We start from the raw sequence: 23,626 nt of genomic DNA on the forward strand, positions 1-23,626 counted from the left end.
TCAGTCCTCCTGCCACACTTCAGATCATCTTTTAGAGGTTTGAATCTGTTCCTGAGATTCTCCTACAGACATCTTTTCATGAGTCTCTACTGCCTTTAGTAAAAACCTGAAATTCTTGAATAAGACATAAAAACAGTCTTCATAATGTGATTACTGCCTATGACTTCAATATTACCTCTATCCCTCATTCCCATGGCCTTGTGATCTTCTAAATCTACTTCCAAATACTTAACATGATTTACTTTTTTAGGTCATATACTTCTATATACCGTTTTCCCGATGGGAACATTTATACACAGATCTCTAACCACAGCCTGTGCCGAGTCAACATCTCCATAATCCATCAATATTCTTTCTTCCTCCTCTGTTCTCTGTACTCCTTCTTTCAAGCATGTACCATTCTACTCTGGTATTTTAAACGGTGAATGCCTTGAATCTGAGCATTATGAATTCATGCTCTATTTTTCCACATTCATAATATAGTATGTAGTTAATAATAATAATAATAATAATAATAGTAATAAATCACTGCTATGAAAACAAAATCTCTACTATTTGTGGAACCTCAAATAGCTGGAAGAGACTTGTCTAAATATAAGTCATAATATTCACTTGTCTAAATATAAATGCTAAGCATGGTAGTGAAAGATAGAACAACTGTGTAAATATAAGGCAACTTGAAATAGCAAATAGCAAATGGCTGGTGAAGTTCACTAGTGACAAAGGAACGCATGGGAGACAGACAATTAGCATACTTATAACTACTTGGCTGCTCAGAAAAGGTTTTAAAGGAAAGATAAGACTTAAGCTAAGCAAAAGTTCAGTAAACACCTGAAATAGATCTGGAGAATAGTTGCTACCTAGATATTATTATGCTTTACAAGGTCAGGGGATGGGCTGATCTTATTTACCACTCTGTCCATGATGTCCTACCCATCCCTGGCTCATAGTGGCTGCTAAAAAAGTATTTGTTGAGTAGAATTTTAAACTGTGCAGCTGGTGATGCAAGTAACATCTGTTTTTTTTTTTTTTAAAGCAGTACTTTTCTCCATTTGCCATTCCATAAAAAGGTAATTTGTGTATGTGTTTACTAGAACTCTTTCCTCAAAAGTGAAATATTGCTTTGCTCGTTGGTTGGCAAACGTGTTGTTTCAAGATGGAGAAAAATCTGCTTTAAATAAAGAGTAAGCTATTTTGGTCCATAATCCTCGGAGCCAAATTTGAATCTTAAAATGCACTTTTCATCAAAGAATCTTAACAAAAAGATTCCTGCCAATTTAACCAAGACATCTAAAAATATTTCACTCCAAAGCCAAGCTTCCTGCTCAGAAGCATTCTAATAGAGATCACTTTCTTCCAAAGGTCTTTGCGGGGTGACAGTCACCTGAGTCACATGGCTTAGATACCAGCTTCGCCTTCCCCAAAACTGACGACCACGTGCCATTTAGAAATTCTCATTTTTCTCCAGTTTTTCTGTATTTTCAAGATTTTCTGGTACTTCTTTATACCCAACAGATTTACTACTACAAACTAAATGGGAGATCCATTCAACTTTGAGATAGAAGTTAGCTTAACATGTCTCAAACTACAAACCAAATGGGAAATTCATTCAACTTTGAAATGAAAGGTATAGCTTAATATGTCTCATCTCAACCACCAGGAAATCAAGACCTAATAAGACGCAATAAAAACCAAAGCACAGTTAGGGCAGCAACAAGAGTGAACATTGGATATCTTGAGTTCAAACCTGGTATTCAGTCTGCAATAATTTATATTCATAATGTGCCAGCACATTCACATATATTGTTTTATTTTTTTATTAGTAGTCACCTAAGATAGGTAGAATGGGGACTACTACTCTCCTTTAACAAGTATTTAACAGATATTGTTTATAGAGATCCTCAGTGTGACTAAGCATCGGACATACAACTACTATCCAAGACTCTTGATTTAGTTCAGGGTCTTCCCACCATTATCACTTGTAAGAAGCATCATATTGGCATGATCATTTATTCCTTCACTACAACAAGTCATTGGCAATTTAAATGGTCTAGTGCCTAAAATATTTCAAAGGAAACCATGCTATAATAAAAGAAAGTCACCACTACCAGAAGTTGCAGTCGCAGGTATAATCAAGGAGAAATAGGCACCTTAAGTCAATTTTTAGAAATGTATACAAGGGACAATATACCACAGATATCTCTGTTTTCTGAAAGGAAGAGGGCACAGGTGAAGGAATTATTCATCAGTTGCTTCGAAGCAAATAATTTTATGTAAAAATAAAGCAATAGCAGCATATATAACCAAATATTCTTGGGAGCATTAATTTTAGGTCATTTAGTTGCTAGCTGAAATAAATGTTAAGCTTTCAACAAGTCAGAATGTGGCTGGACAAATTCATGAGTGTTAGCATTAGGCTAAGAAAGGAAACTAGCTTGGAATTTTTAACACTTGGTTCTAATCATTAATGCTGCAATGCTGTCCCATTTACAACCTGATGTTTATTTTTACACTCTCTGCACCCCATGATCTTTTCAGCAACAGTAAATAGCTTTAAATAATGACACCTAGACTCAGCTGGATCTATCTTTTGGCTTGCAGGTCTTGGCACTGTGTATCCTTCAGACACCTCTCCAAAATGTCTCATGAAGCAAGAAATAAATAACAATTTGGAATGGAAAAGCAAACAAAAAATCTACCACCCTGAGCCATTTTTATATACGTCTAAGTTCCTGACTAAGCTATTGCAGTAACTTGTAGTCACACATGATTGTCTCCTTGGAGTTTACATTTTTCTCAATTTTTCAAAAAAAAACCCCTCATTTTAGTTATGCTCTAAACAAGCAGCTGGTAAAATAAAACCTGAGATGAGGAAAACAACAAAAAATACAGAAAGATGGAAAAACGCCTGACTCAATCACGTGTAGAACGCATAGCCACATTTGACTTCTACATTACTTTGTGTTAAGCAGCACAATTACTATTCAAGAAGCTGAAATTTATGAGGCACCCAGACTAGAAGGGCTTCTATCTTTATGCTGAAACTCAAAATATAAACTGATGAAATACCTCTCGAATTCCACAAAAGTCAATGTCTGTTTATCTGAGAAATTGGGTTCTTAAGAAAGAAGCATTATCTATCCACACAGTGGAATCTCATAAAATATGATTCTGAATCATCTGATATTGTTTGCCTTTCATCTATGTTTATACCTTATGTGATAAACACTTCCACAATAAATAAAATACAAAAAAAATTGGTGCCATTGAAACATTACTGAAATAGTTGAATATTCCCTGGAGTTTTCATAGACTCTTGTGATAGCCATACTATCACTTATTTTTGGATTATGAATACGAATTATGCTGACTCTCCTAAGTTTCCTCTTTGTCTGAATTCTGGGACTATAGAAACTTGTATGACATTGACAACATATTCCACAACCTAGTACACTTTATCCCTCTTGAGGGAATTAACACGCATCCTAACGTTCAAGTCCTGACAGATGGCTTAAAAGTGTTTTCTTGAGACCTTCTCCACTATAACACCTTCCTCAATTACTCATCCACTTCCTAAACAAAACCATGCCATAACACAATATTCGGAAATGTACTGTGTGCTATCAGTTTTGAAAGTGACACTGGAATCTTACATCAAAGTGCAGCCTATCTAGAAAGGCTTTTCCAAAGGGGAATACTTTAAAAGCAAAGAGTAAAAAGTCACTGGAGAAATGCCCCACGTAAGTGGGGGAAATCTGGGACACTTGTCATGGTCATGAGTGTCTGCAGTGCTCCAACATGGGCAGCAGGGGGCGCTCCTGCATGAAGCAAACCCCCCACAAGTGCTTCCAGTTTGGAGAACACAGAAGATTTTTTTTTTTTTTTTTCACTTAGAGCTTGCCCCAAGTCCACGGAGGTAGCCACTAAAGAGTGTAGCTGTCAATAAATAAACTGCACACGCTCAGGACACATGGTAAGTAACGGCGCAGAAGTGACCAGTGATACTACATGAGACAGAGCCTGCTTTGGGGAAACTGAGTGGTGAATTTTTAGTTTATTTATTTTGGTGAGAAAAAAGGGTTAAATTAGGTGGCCAGCCATGGGACTGGAGCAAGAGCTTGCCATGAAGTATACATAGGTCCTTTCCAGGAGCAACAAGTGGGCATCAGTATTCCACGGTCATTTATTTAGCCTCCTTGTACTACAAATTGGTTTGTGGGTTATATTCTGAGCGAAATAGTTTTTCTGTTAAATTAAAAACTCTTTTCTTTACTCCTGACTTAACCTCAACTTAGAAAATCACTCGATCAACTGAATTTTCTCTGGAACCTTAGAAAATGTGGCTCCTGCAGGGGTCTCTAGCATGTGGCTGCCTTTTATAAGACAATGTATAGTGCATTTTTTTTTTCCCTTAACTCTACACCAAGACTCAAGTATCAGAACCAAAAAAAAAAAAAATAGTTCGTGAGCTACTAAAGCTGACGCCATAATCTCAAACATAGAGAACCTCAAGGCAAAATTCCCTAAATTCCCCCCACACATTTCACTCACACATACCCCAACCCCAGTGGCTGGCTCTCCAAAAGTAAGGTACGGCAGTGACGCGTCCATAAACCTCAGTACTCACCATATTGACTTCAGAAACCATATCAATGCTGGCAATGTCAATGTTCATTCCCACAGCCACAGGGGGACCTGCAAAACCAAAGGGTCGGCCATGTGATTCCTCAGAATTTAATCATTCTTAACAAGAGTTGTCTCTGGGCATGGGACACCCTGCCCTAAACCCCTCTCTCTGGTGTGAATCCTCAAACTGCTTCAGTGCTCCTCTGAGGAAAAAAAAAAAAAAAAAAGAGCAGTAGATGCTCACTCTTCTAGGAATTGCTTTATTGAATATGCATACACGTGTGCTGACGGGGGAGAGGGATTCCAGCTGGGTCTACATATGAGACATCTCTGGCTGGGATTACACACAACTCACAGAAGCCTAAGAATCGCTCTAGCCCCCGGGTGGGGTTTATATATTGCTCTAAACCCCCCTCCTCATTCTTTCCCACACCCCTTCTATGTGTAGGTTTTAACTCTTTGAGTTCTCAAAGCATCGGGAGCAAGATTCAATAGGCATAGTTAATTTGAGGGCTGCAAAGAGACATCCCTTTTCTCCCTACCCGCTCCTTTCCCCCCTACCCTCTCAGCCTGTGGTCCTCCCCCTTTATCTCCATGCTCTGAGGCTTGGAGGGTTGGATAATATCCAGACATGAGCCACTTTAAATCATGGGCAAAGGAACTCTTCCAAAGTAGGCGGGCATAGGGGGGGGGGGGGTTAATGCCACCTCTCAACCAATTGCCTGCACATCCTGTCCTCAAAAGATGGTCAGGATGGCCTTCTTAGAGGCAGGTTCTCCGGGCACAGCATTAACTAAACTTAACGGGCTTGTATCTCAAGGGAGCAGGCAGTGAGGCAGAGCATTTATAACAGGGAAGCCTGAGGAAAGCATTCATCAGAACTGAGACCACGCCGAGAGGGTCTCTGGGAGAACTCTCAAGGACTGGAGAGGCACACACTGGTGTAAGTTTGCATCAGTTTATCACTCAGATAAAACAGTGACATTCCATAGAACGCATGCACCCAGGACTGAGAAGAAGGAAGAGAGGCACACAGAGCTGAAAAGACAGCTCCGGCTGTAGCTGGGCTGTTTCTTATTTGCAAGGAAACTCCATTACCTCCAAAATCTGGTCTCAGACGAATGTCATAGCCCTTCAGCAGCCTATCCACCGTCTCTTTAACCAGCGACATATTACTAGGGTCATTGACACTAAAGGAAGAAATGAAATAAACAAGACATCAGTAAAGAAGCGAGCACAGCGTCTTCGGCATCCCTGCTCCCGCGGAGGTATGCAGAAAGAGCTCTTCCAAGTGAGAAAAGAAAAAGACACTTACCTCTGCGCACAGACAGCAGCGATTATCAAGGGGAATGACCAGATCCCAAGGTAGCCCCTTTTCCGGACTCTCCACATCCCTTTAGTTTTAATGGGATTGAAGGTTTCAGTGAAGAGAGGAGATCCAACTTAGTCCGCCCAGTGCAGTAATTCTAATGCGAGGCGCATGCGCACGAAGTACCAAAACATCAAAGGGGCAGCGGCTGCCTGGGACCGAGCAGATTTCCTTGTTTAAAAAAAAAAAAAATTAAAGGGGAAAAAAGAAAAGCATATACATGCATAACATAGACATATCTGAATAAGATAAAAGAGTCATCCTACAGGAGCCTCTGGAGTAAAATCTCTTTGTCCTTATGTTAACAAAAACAACTCCAGCGGTTTTTAATTTTAAGTTTCCGTAGTTGCAGAAGGCAGTTTTGTACCTCGGAGGTTGTGGGGTTTTGGGTGTGTGTATGTTCCCGAGTGTGCGCGCGTGTGTATGTGTATGTGTGTGCCTATGTGTGTGCCTGTGTGTGTGTGTGTGTGTGTGTGTGTGTGTCCTCTTAAATATGCGAAACCAGATTAAGAATTTAGGGGCCAGCAGGTGTGGGGTGCAGTGGGAAGCTGGGTGCCTGGAAGCCCGCTTCTGGTTTCTGCAGGCAGGCAGGCAGGCAGGCAGGCAGGGGCGAGGAGTTTGAACTTTATTTCCTGGTGGAAGAGCATCCCCTGCCTGGGGTGACACTGGGGTGGGGGTAGGGTGCGCAGCGGGGCTGTGAGGGAGGAACAGAGTGAAGGGGGAGGGCGGCCAGAAACCCGATGGGAGGAGTCTCGAGCCACCCGGTGAATTTGGAGCACTGGGCGGGTGGAGAATAAGGAACGAAAAAAAAAAAAAAATTAAAGGAAGAAAGAGAAAAGAATCAAAAGAATAAAATCATGCTCAGCCTGTTTTAGGAGTCAAGGAGCAAGCTTATCGTCAGCACTCACGAGCGATTTCTTTCTCCTCCTCCTCACTCTCTGCCCCTATTCCCAGAAGAAGAAAACCTCAGGGTCCTGGTTCCTGGCTGCGTGACGCTCCAGACCCGAGAGTCCTGGCTATTTATAGCAGGAGGGGGAGGGGCGAGGGGAGCCGAAATCAAGGGCTGTCTCTCCAGGTTTGGGTCTGATTTTGCAGTGGGAAATTATCAGTGGGCAGGGTGGGGTTCGGATGAAGGAGAGACGGGGGGCAAGGAGGGATGGGGGGGGGGACAGGCGCCCCTGGCACAGGTGCAAGGACCAGAGGGGCGTGGGCAGCCGCACGCCACACGCCACGCGTGGTGCAGGAGGGTGGCCAGGTGGGACTCACCCTGGCTGGGGGGCACACCCCCTCAGATGCAGAAGCTCCCACGCGCACACGTGCCAGCCAGCACAGTCCCCACCGCCCCGTCCCTCCTTACCTGGCGGTCTTGCGCCCGCTGCACACTCTGACCACACACTCTGCTGATGCCCCTGGGCTCCCCAGCCCTGGCTGGGGAGCTTCACACCCAGCCGTTTTGGATACAAGCCGGAGAGGTTCCCAAAGAGCAAGCCAAAATAAAAGGGGACCGGAGATTGAGATCGTCCCGGGCACTGTGTTCTCTCCGGGTCTCCGGTCTCCGCGCCACCTCGCCCTGTCTTCCCCGGCACACCCTGGAGGAGGTTGCCTTTCTGCTCCTGCCGGAGGCTCTGCCCTGCTCACCACCAGGACCACAGGCACCAGGAAAAGGCAGTAGCTGGATCAGGCTGGGGAGAGAGGGAAAGGGATCCTGGATTCACAAAGACTGCTTCCTTCGCTCCAGGGAAAAGGACCACAGGCACCGCACCAAGAGGGGCTAGGAGGCTGGGGATTTCTGGTCCATCCTGAGGCAGGACTGCGGGCTCCGCTTGTAATCCTGATTTATCTTGGGAAGGGGGAGGAGGTAGGGCAGGTGTGCGGCAGCCTGCTACCTCTGCCCCCATCCCTTGCTGTAGAACAGGAAGAGCCCAGGTTTCAAACCTGCATTTTAGACCTCAGTGTTTGGCAACTCCTATTATTGACCCTTGTACCCTTAACCCAGAGCTTCTACTACCTGCAGGGACCACCGATCACTACATTTATTCCATTCTTACAATCCTAGCTTTTTTTAAAATTACCACAGCGTCCCCATTTTATGGATTGAAGTATTGGCGCACTGAAGCATAGGAACTTGCCCAAGGTCACTCAAAAGAAGAGTGAGAGGGAAACCAAGATTCACTTCACAGACAACCTAGATAATACACCCTCCGCGAGGCTGTCCTGAGAAGCCTAGTGCGTGGAGGTACCCCGCAGGTCCCAACAGCTTTTGGGCAAGGTCAGGTGCAGGCTCTGGGGTCCCCAGCAGGCTGTCTGCTTTGCGAGGCAGACTTGCAGGCTCTGCAGCACCAGGGGCTCTTCCTCTCCTGGCTCAAGCTGCAGCTTGACCCACATACCTTCAGATTACCTCTGCCCTCCCCACCTGGAGCACAGGGTCATTCAGGGGCAACTTAGGGAGCTGACTACTGGGCAAGTGTGGAGGGGTTGTAAAGAGGGCACCCCAAGAGTTTCCCTCTTCACACAGAGTCAAGCAGGAAGGGAGAGCTGTGAGCTTTCACCATTAAGCAAGTTTCTAGGTTAGAGAGACAGGTAAAACTCAGCGTTATGAATACAGGGCGCGCGCACGCGCGCGCACACACACACACATGCTTGCGCCTACACACCACATGCACACACGCGCGCGAACACACACACACCATCCACAGCCTGGCGCTGCAGCAGGCTCTTGAAGCCATCTAAAGATAACTCTGAAAGAAAGAGGGAGGGAAGGGGAGAGGGAATCTGTAAGTCTCCTATCTGCATTGACTCCGCTTGGCACTAACAGACTGGAGGTTAGGTCCTGGCAAATAGGTGATTTTCTTTTCTTCCTCTTTATTCTTATACACAGTGGAAATCTTTTACACGAGCTAGTTATAACAAAGAGAATAAACGGTTTTGATTATCAGCACTGTTCCCAGATTCACAAAGTAGATGGCTCAGGTAATCAAATGATGGAGCCCTGGAAAGTTCCTCTCACCCTGGAAAATCTCTCAGACCTTTTCTTCTGAGTACCACTCACATGGCGCTTTCTGCACCCAGCCTCCTCTACATAGGCCCACTTCAATTTGGGTTCAGAGAACAAAATTCAATAAGCAGAACAAACAGTCACAGATACTCTCACCAATCTAAAATGATTATAACGGCCCAATAAATGCTTAAAATATATGCCCAAAGATCTACTATGTACCAAAAATATTAAGAAAAAAGTTGAAGAATTAAATAAAACCAGCTTGCATTTCAACCAGCAAAATAGCATAAAAGAACGTGGTGTGAATGTTTGTATGCAGAGCTCAGCTCAAATATTTAATAACTTTTGTAACTTACGTGAGTCACTTAAACCAAGCCTCACTTTCCTTTTCTAGCAAAAAAAGAAGAAATAATGGTACCTTCCCCACCAGACTGTTGTGAGGTGATGTACATATACAGGTAGCATTTGGCATGTGATTAATAAATATGTCATGATTTAATTAAGTGGTACAATGAATGGAGAGGAAAGTAAACAAGGTTTAGTGACATTTATCTCTAAAGATTGAGTGGGCATAAATTTGGTATAATCATTACAGATTTGTCTGAGAAGAAAAGAACAAACATGTCAAGGAGGTCAAAGCAAGTTTTTTTTTTTTAAAGATGTATTAAAGACCTAACAGCAAGAAATTTTTTTAAAAATGAAAGAATATAAATTTTCTTTAGGTAGTAATATCTCGGGGATATTTCTTACCAATAACTATAACTAATATAAATATATTCCTTCTGGTTATAAAACCTAAGATGGATTTATGCCTAAAATGTGTCTTTATTGTGTAGCAGAGTCAACTCTGGATATCTCTCTGGAAGACTTTGCTGATAAGGCCACCTAGGAACACGCGAAATTGGAACAATCATGTGGAATTTGGAGATGTGTCAGTTGCTAGAGAATCCTCCAAGATTTCAAATGTACAATGAGCAGGCAAAATATAAGTGCATTTAAGATCTCATGCTTCAAAGCCATCTCTGAATATATACCATAAAAATGCAAAGTCAAAACAGGCATGAACCATCTGCCATTAATTTTCTCTGTGATATTCATTATCTGGCATATATACTTATCTATATGGTAAGCACCCACTCTTATCCAAAATTATTTGGCAAGCACTAGGGATAATGTGCTGAAAAGGCAGACATGGTCTTTATCCTTCCATAGTTTACACTTTAATGTGTGAAATAAGCTATGGGAGAAGTAATTGTGGATATAACATTTGAAGAGAGAAAAGAGAAGATATAGAATTTATTATTGGTGCATGTAATTCAGTCAGGGGAAACAATGTTCCAGATAGAGAAAAAACAATACCTGGCTGGCAGATGAGTTTTAATCACACTGGGGACAGACAGTAATGGTTGTAAAGGATTTGTCAGGAAGCAACTGCAAGCATCCAGGTAAGAGATGATGTTGTTCTAAATTAGGATAATGACCATGAGGATGAGCAGAAGTAACTACAGTAATGTGGAAGAACCAGCTAACCTAATGACAGATAGGTTATGGAGAAGGAGGGCTGAGGATTCCAGGAGGATGCCTTCATTTCTGGTTTGAGTAACTCAGTAGTAACAGGGGAAGAAATTTGAAAGAGATGGATGACACCATCAGACTTGTAATGTTGGGCACCTGATGGCAACTCAAGTTACCCTGGATGTTTTGCTCTGTGCACCTAAAACTCAGAAAATTAGAGATTGGCTGAGGCCAATGCAAAATTTTCATGTTCTGTACTGACCCTGTATTTTCCCTTTCTCCTTCTTTTCCGCCTTCTTCTCTTCCTGCTGCTGCTGCTGTTGTTGTTATTACTATTTTGCCTTATAATTTGTAACTAAATATAACCATATTTTAATTCTTTTATTTCCATCTTTCTGCATAGAAATACCATTTTGAAAAATGTGACCTTTCTTTGCTTTTCTTATTGGTATATTATAGAATCTAGTACCTAAGAGGATACCTGAGACCTATAGAGCCTGGAAGACACATAAGCTCTATTTTTGAGTGAATGAGTATATATCAGATGAACTAAAGACTGGAGGATCTAGAAGATAAATTTCTGGTAAAAAAAAAAGACTGTTACAGTCATCAGAAGGGTCAAGTTAGGATCAACCCCCAAGATAAGAAAAAAAAAACTAATGCAATATTATCAAAGCTAAGGAAAGAAAATATGGTAAAGAAGGACTAGTTAACTACCTTAAATTCTTTCAAGAGTTTTACAATTTTTGAATAGGTATTACATAGTCATGGTATGACATTCAAAAAATAAATCACTTTGCCCCTCTGCTACCATGATCTATCCCTAGGAACTTATACAATTCAATTTTGGGGGGATGGAATTAAGGTACTTTATATCTGATATCCTGTTGAACAGGTGTGGGATGTGTCCCCAGGTTCCAGGTAGACCTCCTTCTAACCTGGGTAAGTATTAGTGATGATGGTTTGGAAGGAGACTCTAACAGAATGCAGTTTACCTTTTTTGCTGAATCATTTAAGTATTTGCATTTATAATGATTTTTGAATGATTAATGGCTCTTTTGGCTTTGGATACTGATTGATGTCTTTTTCAATTGTGCACAGAAATGTCAGTAAAGGTAAGGAGTAGAGAGAAAGGCATAAATAACAGATAGAAAGGGAATATAGAATATGTATGTGTTTATTACTTTTTAGTACATCCAATATCTTTTTTTTTTTCAGGTCTGCAGATGAAACCCAGGGGCATTCCAGGGGCATTTGACCTCTGAGCTACACTCCCTGCCCTGTTTTTATTCTTTATTTTGAAACAGGGTCTCACTAACTTACAGAGGGCCCCACTAAGTAACTGAGGCTGTCCACAAACCACGATCCTCCGGTCTCAGCCTCCCAAATGCTTGGATTACAAGCCTGCACCACCACGTGTGGCTCTTCTAAGATCTTAAACACACCGCCTGCTAATAAAATTGCTAGGCACATGGCTTCTTAAATCTACTGTAATTTAAAAATAAGAACTGTTTTAAATAATCTTTCCATGTGTCTTATACATGAATGCATCTTTATTTTTATATTATAAAGGGTAAGCCTAGAGTACTTTAAAATTTATCAGATAAGTTTACCTGTATTCTATTCAAAAGTACCCTCTATTTTTCAGACAAACTTTCCTTCACAGATATTGGAAAATAAAATTCTAACAAATTGCTATAAATTCCATATAAAAGGCTTATGAATTAACAAGAATTTTACTCTGTGGAATTAGAAATGTGAATTGCATACTCCATATGAAAAAAGTTCAGTAAGTAATATTAACACTAAACCTGAGTTTCTATAAAAATTTTGGTCACAGTAAGCCTAATGAGACATAAATTACTTTAAATTATTCAATTTGAGGTATATTATTAGCAGGGCATGGTGGCTTATGCTTGTAATCCCAGCATTTGGGAGACTGAGATAGGAGGATCACAGTTCAGGGACAACCTCAACTACTTAGTGAGGCCCTTTGCAACTCAGTGTGACACTGTTTCAAAAAATAAAGGATAAAAAATAAGGCTGTGGGTATAGATCAGAGGTAGAATGCCCTGGATTCCATCTCCAGTACCGTCAAAACAACAACAACAACAAGAAGTATATTATTAGCTTGGAAAGCTGGGAAAGGAGAATCATAGATTTGAAGCCAGCCTCAGAAACTCAGACTCTCAGCAACCTAGCAAGACTGTTTCAAAATAATAAAACAAAATATGGCTGGTAGTGTTGCTTTGGAAGGAGAATTCTTCTTAATTCAATCTATAGAAAAGTGTGTGTCAGCAGGGTGTGGTGGTACATGCTTGTAATTCCAAAATTTGGGAGGCGGAGACAGGAGGATGGCAGTTTGTGGACAGCCTCAGCTACTTAGTGAGGCCATTTGCAACTCAGTGAGACCCTGTTTCAGAATAAAGAATAAAAAATAGGGCTGAGGGAGTAGTTCAGAGATAGAATGCCCCTGGGTTCCATCCCCAGTACCACAAAAATATAAAAATAAAAAAGTGTGCCTTAAAGTGCAAAATGAAATTACTGATTCTTCAATGGAGGTAAAATGTGTGAAAAATGCACATACTGGCTCTAATTTTGAGGAACTACAATGTTGAAATTAGTGAATGTTTACTATTTGTAAAATAGAATACTATGTAATTACATGCAATTCAATTTAATATGGGAAAGATACATCTAGTATATGTTATAGTATTTGTCAAGGGGTCTTCAAATTTAGAGGATTTGGGCATATGACAAAATAAAACTGTCCTAGGCATCTCCAGCCTCAGCCAAAGATAATGTTTCTACTTTGATGTATCTAAAGCAAATTGCTATTGTTGTTGTTGGCATTATTATTATTATTATTATTATTATTATTATTATTATTAATTACTACTACTACTACTACTACTACTACTACTACTACTACTATTATTGTTCTTAAATCCTTTTTGGAAGCCTCCCCTTTGCTAATTCAACAAGAAACAAAACTTTTGTGTTTTACTCTTCTTTTTGTTATTCCCCAACCTCAGAATAATCACCTAATTTGTATTAGTAACTCAATAATAACTTTAATTGCAATTATTCCTAGTTAGTACTTATTGAGTATTTGCTGATGACTTGCTTTCTCTGTGATGAACACCAACATTTCAATATTTATTGAACTCTTCCAAGCTTTTGTATATGTACTATTCAGTGCTCTTGGGGTTGCAAGTAACAGAACCCAAATTTAAAACTACTTAAGTCAATATTGGGCCTTATAACTTAAAAGTCGAGGGCATCCAGCTTCAAGTAGAGGGGGATTCAGGAGCTTAAGCTATTTTCTCTCCCAGTTCTGTCCTTTGTAAGTTGGCTACATTCTTATGCAGTGTCTCTTTCAAAGATAGCCACCAAGTGCTGTATTTTGGCAACTCTCAAGAGGACAAACAACTTCTTAAATCCAAAAATCCACGTTAAGATGCCCTATGGGGGCTTGGGTCATAGTTCTAGGTCTACCCATCATCTTCTTCTGATCCTGAAGCTGGGATAACCATGTCCAAACAATAAAGACTTCTGAGTGTTCAAGAAATGATTATCCAGAAAGGATCATTAACATTCTGTTACCAGAAAGAAGAGAAATGGATGTTGAATTGGCAGAAGCCACAGGTGATCATGATGGGCAGAATAGGTGTCAGTCTTAACCAGATATTTTTGATAAACCATTGTGATATAGGAACATGAATTTGGCTAGACGAGAAACCTAAACTTACCACTTTTATTTTAAATGAACACCTTTATCCAATAAGAAGGAGTGAATGAATGGGTGAATGAAAGAATTCACCATTAGGACATTTATGATTATCATATTCTTGTTGGATGAGAGCTTTTCCCATTTTATTCATTCACATAATCATATGTGAAACATTTTGAAAACTTTGAAAATAGGCCTGGCACAACTGAATAAACACAAGCACATATAGGAAGAAATTAATAGAAAACTTTAAAACATTATGAATAAGAATGGCAAAACAATAAAAAGCCCAATAACCGAATACTCAAGAACTTAAAACTACTCCTGAAAGATATTATAATTCTAATGTCAACTGCATCAACTCCACTTTTACATGATCTATATTTTTTGAATAAATAATTTTGAAGTAAATTATATAATTTTTTAAGTATTTATATAAAATGCCATATTAGTACTCATAGGATAGTAAACAGTTTTTCATATTTAACATTCAACTATGTCATAAATCCTCACCCTAACCTTTTTTTTTTTAAAGACAGAATGTAAACCCACAAGTGTTTACTGTGTGCTGGCCTAAATAGACCATTTAACACTTTTAAACATTTTTTCTCAAATTTGAAATAATGTATAACATAGTGATTATTTCTTTTTTATATACTTTTATTGATACAGTATAGTCTTAAGTCATTTCCTTCTTTCTTTCTTTCCTTCTCTCTTTTCTTCTCCCTTCCCTTCTTTTCTTTTCTTTTCTTTTCTTTTTCTTTTCTTTTCTTTTCTTTTTGTAGTCCTGGGGATTAAACCCAGGAGCATTCTACCTCCAAGCTACATTGCCAGCCTATTTTTTATTCTTTACTTTGAAACAGGATCTCACTAAGATAAGTAGCTGAGGCTGGCCACCAACCTGTGGTCCTCCTGTCTCAGCCTCCCAAGTACTGGGATTCCAAGCGTGCTTCATCAAACCTGGCTTTAAGTCATCTTTATTGATACTAAATGACCTTTTCTGACTATCTAGCATCTCTACACTTTATTTAATTCCCACAAAATACTTTGAAGTAATAATGTTCTTTCCATTTCACAATATTACAAAGGTGTCAAAGCTTTTGTGGTCAAGAAAAATTTTTCTTCAGAAAAGAGGAAATGGGAATGAGAAGAGTCTGTCACAGTGAAGATTTTCTTTAATTGGAAACTCAGTGCATACGTGATAATAACGCCTATTTTCTTTCATTTATCTCAGCATAGTTCTTTCATACTAGAAGTGCACAAGGACAGGTTTTGTTCCTAGTTCCTGAGATGAATTTATTTGTAGGTTTAAATAGAAAGTTCCTGTAGAAGATGTAGTATGTTGTGCCATTGGGCAAAACCATTATTCCATAAAATAAAGTCTCTGTTAGACACAAAAGCCTAACAACCAGTTTCCACTAATGAATATATAATAGTGTCTGCTACAGTAAAGAGATAAACAATTGCAACATTAGCCAAGATGTAGAGTTCTTTGATAACAGAGGGAGGGTTTAAAATTGTGTAGATAGCCAGGCATGGTGGCCCATGCTTATAATCCCAGTACTGGGGAGGCTGAAACAGGGGGATCGCAGGTTCAAGCCAACCTCAGCTAGTGAGGCACTCTACAGCTTTGTGAGACCCTGTTTTAAGATTAAGAAAAAGCTGGGTGTGGTGGTGCACACTTGTAATCCCAGTACTTGGGAGGCTGACAGGAGGATCGTAGGTTTGTGGCCAACCTCAGCTGCTTAGTGAGGCCCTCTACAACTTAGTGAGATCCTGATTCAAAATAAAAAGAAATAGTGCTGGGGGTGTATCTCGAAGATAGAATACCCCTAGGTTCAATCTCCAGTACCACAAAAATAAAAAAAAAAAATAATAATATTGAGAAAAAATAGGGCTGGAGGTAGAGTTTGGAGGTAGAATATCCCTCGTTGAATCCCTAGTACTGCAAACAAACAAATTAATTAATTTAATTAATTAAAATAAAATTGTATAGATAGGTGGAGTCAACTCTGGACCTCAGTCTTCCCATCCTCTATCAGCCAGTTTATACTGCTACATCATTTTGATTAGGGATCAGCAGACTTTTTATGATAGTAAATAGTGTAGGCTTTATAGGATACTCAGCTCTGCAGTAGTAGTATTGACAAACCTCAATAATAAAGGTGAGTCGTGATTTAATGAGAAATAGACAAGGGATAACAAACAAAAAGACCCCAAAACACCAGGAGGGAAATATGGTAAGATTTTTTATCAGAAAAGAAAACAAGCAAACCAGCAAAACACTTATATAATGTAAATAAAATTAGGAATTGAAGAGGATTCTTTTGTCATCTCCATATTCAAAGGGGCTTTTAAATAGTTGAGAGGCCAATACGGGAGGATTTCAAGTTTGAGGACAGCCTTAGCAATCTAGGGAGACTCTCAACAACCTACCGAGACCCTGTTTCAGAACAAAAAAATAAAATCAGGCTGGGGGTGTAGACTAAAAGTAGAATGCCCCTGGATTAATTCACCAGTACCTTCCCCCAGAAAAGAGAGGAGCTCCTGAGCACCTGGAAGTTTGGGCCTGGATTCATGGGATTATTTTAATTTTAATGTAAAGTTGCCTAGGCAGAGGAAGAAACCTTAGATCACAGTCTTTTAAAATTAGACTAGAAAAGCAAGAATTTATGGGGAAAAACCTAAATACTGAAATGGATGTTTATCTAATTGTTTTATTGTTTGTCTCTTATAAACTGGGTGCTGGCCATCCCCTTCCATCCTTCCATACAGAGAGAGAAGTATAAATGAATTAGGAGAAAAATACCATTAAGATGCTACTTCTAGTAAAATTGGAGTCTGTTAGTCCCAGGGAGAACAATGGTTTAAAAAAGACTAAAGTTTAGAAACTAAAAATTAAAGCTGGGTTTCGTGGCTTAAGCTTGTAATCCCAGCATTTGGGAGGCTGAGGCAGGAGGATCGTTGTTTGTGGACAGCCTCAGCTACTTAATGAGGCCCTCTGCAACTTAGTCAGACTCTGTCTGTTTCAAAATAGAGAATAAAAAGTAAGGCTGGGGGTGTAGCTCAGAGGTAGAATGTCCCTGGGTTTCATCCTCAGTACTGGAAAAATAAATAAATAAATAAATAAATAAATAAATTTTTAAAAATAAAGATAAAAGTAAAATAAAATACAAACTAAAAATTCAGGTATCAGTTATAACAATTTTTTGAGGATAGGTAATTAAACCCAAAGAAAAATCCTCAAGTGTTCACTGATAAAGTAATTGGTCTGAAATTTTGTAATACTAGAATCTTCAATAACGTGCTTAGTTTGCGATAGGCATCTCTGGTCTATAACTTAAAACAAGTAAGTTTATTTGATTCTATTATTAAGAAAATGAAGAAGATTATATTACTGGAGCTTCCCTGGACACTCTTATCCACCACAGTGGTGAGTGAAGAATAGAACAATTCGTAAGCAGTGGCCCCTCCAAGGCTTCCTCCTGGGATCAGGCTCATTTCTACTCTCTGCTTAATCTCTTTCTCCCTTTTCTCTTATTTTCTTACCATCTGTATCGGCATCTTTCTCCCAAGGTCTGCTTCAGGGCATTTAACTTGAGATTACAAAAGTTTGAGATGGAAACTCTCAATGTAAAATTTGAGATGTATTCTAGGAAAAACCTGTTTTTGTTTTTTCTGGAAAAGCAGACACCATTAATGGCACTCTGCAAAGAACACTACCATGAACTACATAATAATATAACTAGATTTTTGTTGTTGTTGCTATTCATTTTGTTTTGTTTTAATACTAGCTCTGTGATTTGAAGGAAGATGAGGGATGAATATTTACATTCTTTTTCTGGCTCTAAGTTTTCCCAAAAAACTAGGTGATCTTTAAAGTTCTTTTCAGATCAAAATTTATATGACATAAATCAATGGTTGGTAAACTATAAACCATTGGCCAATTCCAACCTTACTCCCTTTTTTGTTTATATTATTATTATTATTATTATTATTATTATTATTATTGTGTGTGTGTGTGTGTGGTTTGGGGGGTTAAATCTGGGGGCATTCTACCTCCAAGCTACACTCCCATCCCTATTTTATTTTTATTTTGAAATAGGGTCTCAGTAGGTTGACTAGTATCTCACTACTTGCTGAGGCTGTTCTCAAATCTGTGATCATCCTGTCTCAGCCTCCCAAGGCCTGGTATTACAGGAGTGCACCATCATACCCAGGTAATTGTCTGTTTTATAAGTAAAGTTTTACTGGACCCACCCTGCTCATTAGTTTTGGTATTTCAATGCCTGAGCTCATGCTACCACTACAGAATTGATTAGATATTACTTCTCTGCAACTCTACGGGCTATGAATTATGGGCATTCTCAACATTTTTCTTCAAAAATTGAAGAAATTTGCTGGGTGTGGTGGTGCACGCTTGTAATCCCCGTGCATGAGAGGCTGAGACAGGAGGATCGCATGGGTTCGAAGCCAGCCTCAGCTACTTAGTGAGGCTTTCAGTAACTTAGTGAGACCCTGTTTCCAAATAAAATATAAAAAAGGTCTGGGAGTATAGCCCAGAGGTAGAAAGCCTCTGGGTTCCACCCCCGGTACCACCAAAAAAAAAAAAAAAAAAAAAAAAAGAAGAAGAAGAAATTGAGGCAAAGTAAGTGTAATTACCTTGACTAAGCTACAAGGATGAGTAATGGCAAAGATGCGATTTGCCTTCAGCCCATCCAGAACCGGTGTGTTTTTAACCACAATGCTAAACTGACTTGATACAGAAAGACCAGGATGAAAATTCATGCGCAAAGCTTGTGACTCATAGTAAACACGTGTTTGCTTCATCTTTCGCAGTGCAGTAGACATCAACAGGAACTCATGCGAAAACATGGGTCGAGGAGGGGAGGGTGTAAAGTCTGGAAGCTCAACAAAGTTAGAAAATAACACCAAGAATGAAATAAAGCCTGCTTAGTTTTTTTATTATTATTATTATTCATTGTCACATGCAGTTCTAAAATGCGATTTCACGTTCTCTTCGTTTTTCCTCCTGGTGCAAATCGCAGACACGTTCGCAAACAACTTCACAACCAAGATGCTTGACTTGGTCCTTGGCAAGCCTGCATCCTGCGTCTGTGGAGCGGAACTAAGCGTTGCATGGCACCTCTCTCTTCTCATCTCTTCCCCGCTTCCTCAGAGATTACAGTTCTGCTCAGATGATGTGATGAATGACATCGCTAAGGGTGGGTAATTTTGCTTTCAACAATCTGCAGTGTTTCAGCGCATCAGCATACTTTGTTTTCCAACATTTTTTTATATCCCATTGACATTAATCCCTTCAAAATTTATCTCCACATCCCTTTCCACTGAGGTGAAGAATCTTTCATTTGGAACAATTCCATACGCTAGCATAAATTCAAGAAGAGGAAAGCATCCCCAAAAGGTGAAGAGGGAGTCATTTTTCAATGTATTTTTCTTAAATGATAACTAGAATTCAGATGGTGGAGGAACAGTAGCAACTGATACCAATTCTTCTTTTTTCCCTTTTTTTTATTATTTTTTTGGTAAATATTTTGTCAAATACATAGTTTTAACAATTATGTGTCCTGTGAATTCAGTTTAGATAAATCGTTTTTGGCTATTATAGCTGCAATTGAACTTATTTCTTAATGTTCCCTAATGCATGTAAAGTGGTTGATAAATTTCTTATTCTGCTCAGGTCAGAACTTTATGCAATTACCATTGGTTTTTTAGCAATGTTTGGGTCCATAATAAGGTTAAACCAATCCCTCCTTTCATTTCTCTTCTTTCTTTCTCACTCTTCTATTTCTTTCCCCCTTTGCCTTATTACCTGAGATTTTTTAATTTTGCTAGCCACTGTGCTTGAGGTAGAGTAGAAACTTTAAAAAAAAAAAAGTAGAAAGAAGACATAAAGGATGAACAAGGAAAAGACAACTTTAATAGGAAAGCCTCGTGTTAAAGTTCCTCCTGCATTCGTTCCCCAAGCCGGGCCTGTCATGCCCAAATTTCCGAAACTTTCCAAATCTTCACTCATTCACTTATGATTATTACCATGAACACTGTTAACTATCTCATCAATGAATCGCTGAAGCAATAGAAGATGCGTAATGATCAGACTACTTGGGACCATATCAAAGATTTAGAAGGTGACTTGCTACTTTGTGATAGAAGAAAATAATCTTTTATTTCACCCACACATAGTTTATGCAAAAGAGATATCTACTGAAAAGACCCTGGAGACCACATTGAGGATCTGGAAGGTAGCTGGGTGTGGTGGCACAAGCCTGAAATCCCAGGATTTCTACCCTATAATATACATTTTTTTAGTTCGTAGTTAAATGCTAGCAAATGTCCCAATGCTACCCCTATCGATATTCTACTGTGCTGTGTATTTGTAGATAAGCTCTATATTATTCTTTATTTGGTAAGAAGATCTTGCTAAGTTGCTGAGAACCTCATTAAGGTGGCCAGATCCACAGATTTATGTCATCCTCACATACTTTCTCATGCCCCTTCCCCTTGACCAAGTTTCCATTAGAAGGAGAAACTCAAACGCCCCAAAGTGTATCTTTTAGTCTAGAAATGGCTCATGATCTCCTTGAATGTATATCTTTGCTTTCCCAAACTAACCTCAGTCTGTGTGTCTGACTGGCTCATGCTGCAATTCTTTTCTGTCACATAAGCTCAGGATGAGTTCTCTCCCTCTCTCACTGGGAAGTCTTTGTATCCTTCTGGGAACCATCTCTTCTCAGGTGACATGCTAAGTACATAACATGCTTTACTTCATTTAATTTTCACAATAACCTTTCGGTTTGGGAGCACCACCCACAATTTTCAGAACAGAAAACTAAAGTTATAAAAAACTTAAAGGACTTTCTCAAGTTAACACAGCAAACCATAATTATTATATTAATATGATAATAGGAATACACTCATAATTCCTACTCAGACTTGTCGCACTCTGAGAGGTTACCTTAAATATTGTCCACAAACCCAAAGAGTAAAAGTCCAAATATCCTCCCATAATATTGCAAATCAAGAAAGTTACAGGTTGCTGCGTATGGACCACACAGTAGTGATGATATCAGATGATCAGAATGAAGGTAAAGAACAGACTGATGAGCCGTGTGTGGTGGCACACGCCTGCGATCCCAGCCCTTGAGAGGCCGAGACAGAAGGACTGCAGATTTCAAGCCAGACTCAACAACTTAATGAGGTTCTCAGCAACTTAGCAAGAACTTCTTACCAAATAAAAAGTAAAATAGAGCTTATCTTATCTACAAATACACAGATAGCAAAGTAGAATATGGATAGGATTAGCATTGCGAAGTTTGCTGGCATTTAACTATGAACTAAAAAAATGTATACTATAGGGTAGTACCACCACTAGCTTATACAAGAAAATAGTTACAATAATTTCTAAATTCTAAAGATTTTTTCTTATAAATTGATGGAAAGGAAATAGAAAAAACATGTAGTATGATTTGGAAAAAATTTCATTCATTACTTAAATAATATATTTTTGCTTTGAAAAGAATTTATATTATTCTTATTATATATTATATATGTGCATATATAAGTATATATGTATACACACACACACACACACACACACACACACACACACATATGTAGGAACAAAACCCATTGAATTTGAATCTGGAAGTGTGTAAGTCTGGAAATGTGTAAGTAAAGGCAGTAAGGCAAAAGCCCCTGATACCTGACACCACTTAAAGAACAATATAGAAATTAAAAACAAGCTGTATAAAAATATAAATTGTGCTTTCCTAATAATTTATTTTAGGAGAGTTCTCCATGAGGAATCTAATGACTTTAGAATCTATGGAATTGATTTGTCAAAAGTTTCTAACTAAGATTTAAGCAACAAGGAAATTGAATCTTAAATGAGGAAACACGCCTTCAAAGGTATTAGAATTGTTGGTGAACTTCTCCTGACAATTTATATGTAACTTTAGTTACAGAAAAATCAGTAACTAGAGCATTTGATTTCCTCTGCCTAAATTTAAAGCATCACTCAGAGAACTTTGCATAAACGATGAATTGGGGGGGCAGGGTTTGTATGTTCTTATCTCATTTCTTAGACTCAGGTTTCTTTTTCCTATGGTGGTGGTTTGCTGCTCAACCTCCGGGGGACAAACAGGTCCAGCTAATGAAATCCTCTGGCTCCCGGGTCTTCTAGATACTTTATGTGAAATTCCAGAATTACTTCTGGAACTTTGCCTTCTTCATTCTCTGCCTAGTTCATTCAACTCCATCTATACCAAGAGCCTTATCAAGCTGGACCTCTGTTGTCCCTCTGTCTGGAACCCCCTATTCTCTCCCCATTCTTCCCATGGCTGTGGATTCCCATTCCATCTCACATACGCTCAGAGAGGTCAATACTGTTCCTCCCCAAAACTGGCCACTTTCACTGTTATATTAGGGTCTTCTAATGTCTTCCAAACTGAACTGTAGGTTGTGGTGGTGGTTGTTTTACTTGTCTTTTTCTTCTCATTAAAAATATAAACTTTATAAAATAATGCCTATCTACTTCAACATAGTATCCAAAATACCCAAAAGATCCTAAGTCTAAAATAAAATTCATATGGAATGAGCAGCTAAACTTTGAATCTCTTCCCAAATCTTTCTTTTTTTTTTTTTGACTCAATGTTTTTTCCTCTAATCAGCTCTAAGAGTTAACGTCTTCCACGAGGCACTTTATATACATATGTATTTGAATCCTAACAATAACTCAGCAAAGTTAGTACTATCTGCTGATGGAAAGGTAATAAATATCAGAACCAAAATTCAAATAAGGGTCAGATGACTTCAAAGCTGATCACCTCATCCTTAAGCTGCAGGACTACTTGCTCTCCGAATAGGCGTTGACATCCTTGACATCTTCAAGTTGCTCGTGTTATGACAGGCTGTCTTGTCTCTTCTTCTACCACTTACCCATGCCATGGGTTTAAATTTTCTAACCTACATATACTTGAGATTTCTTTTAATAGTTTGTTAAGCTTTGTTTCTTAATCCCAGGAGCAAGGGGGAATTATGTAAAACACATTGTAGACATGTTTTCACGGCTTGTTTCATTGTATTGATTCACTGAATGGACAGATGGTACAAATAAGGAAAATCCCTCAGAAAGCTCTCCAGATTGTACACTGGTCCTGCATTGAATGGAATCATCATCCCAGCAAATAGAGAGTGGGAGTCATCAGTGTAGATCCCTGTACAAAAACACCACATGAGAATGGTAGTTACATGTAAAAGCTAACCAGATTATACAACATTTACTCAAGAAAATTTGCTGGATGGTACATATTTCCCCAATAGATTAACAGGCCATATCACAAAACTCATCTCAAGCGAACTCTTC

At 39.1% G+C, this 23,626-nt stretch overlaps 1 protein-coding gene across 3 annotated transcripts in view; it reads right to left on the reverse strand.

Annotated features, from left to right (window-relative positions):
• GABRB2 (gamma-aminobutyric acid type A receptor subunit beta2) overlaps positions 1-6,018 on the reverse strand; it is a gene marked incomplete at both ends in the record, with an annotated part of 262,768 nt that extends 256,750 nt beyond the window's left edge. For 2 of the 3 annotated variants that reach the window (XM_080699401.1, XM_080699400.1), the window contains 3 exons: positions 4,628-4,695; positions 5,725-5,816; positions 5,942-6,018. In XM_080699401.1, the coding sequence (XP_080555527.1) occupies positions 4,628-4,695; positions 5,725-5,816; positions 5,942-6,018 (237 nt within the window). Of the gene's footprint in view, positions 1-4,627; positions 4,696-5,724; positions 5,901-5,941 lie in introns of those variants that run through there. The other variant, XM_080699402.1, reaches the window with a different exon arrangement.
• Between the last annotated feature and the right edge of the window lie 17,608 nt (positions 6,019-23,626).

The sequence above is a fragment of the Muscardinus avellanarius genome (genome assembly GCF_963383645.1).
Source record: "Muscardinus avellanarius genome assembly, chromosome: 7".
NCBI lineage: Eukaryota > Metazoa > Chordata > Mammalia > Rodentia > Gliridae > Muscardinus > Muscardinus avellanarius.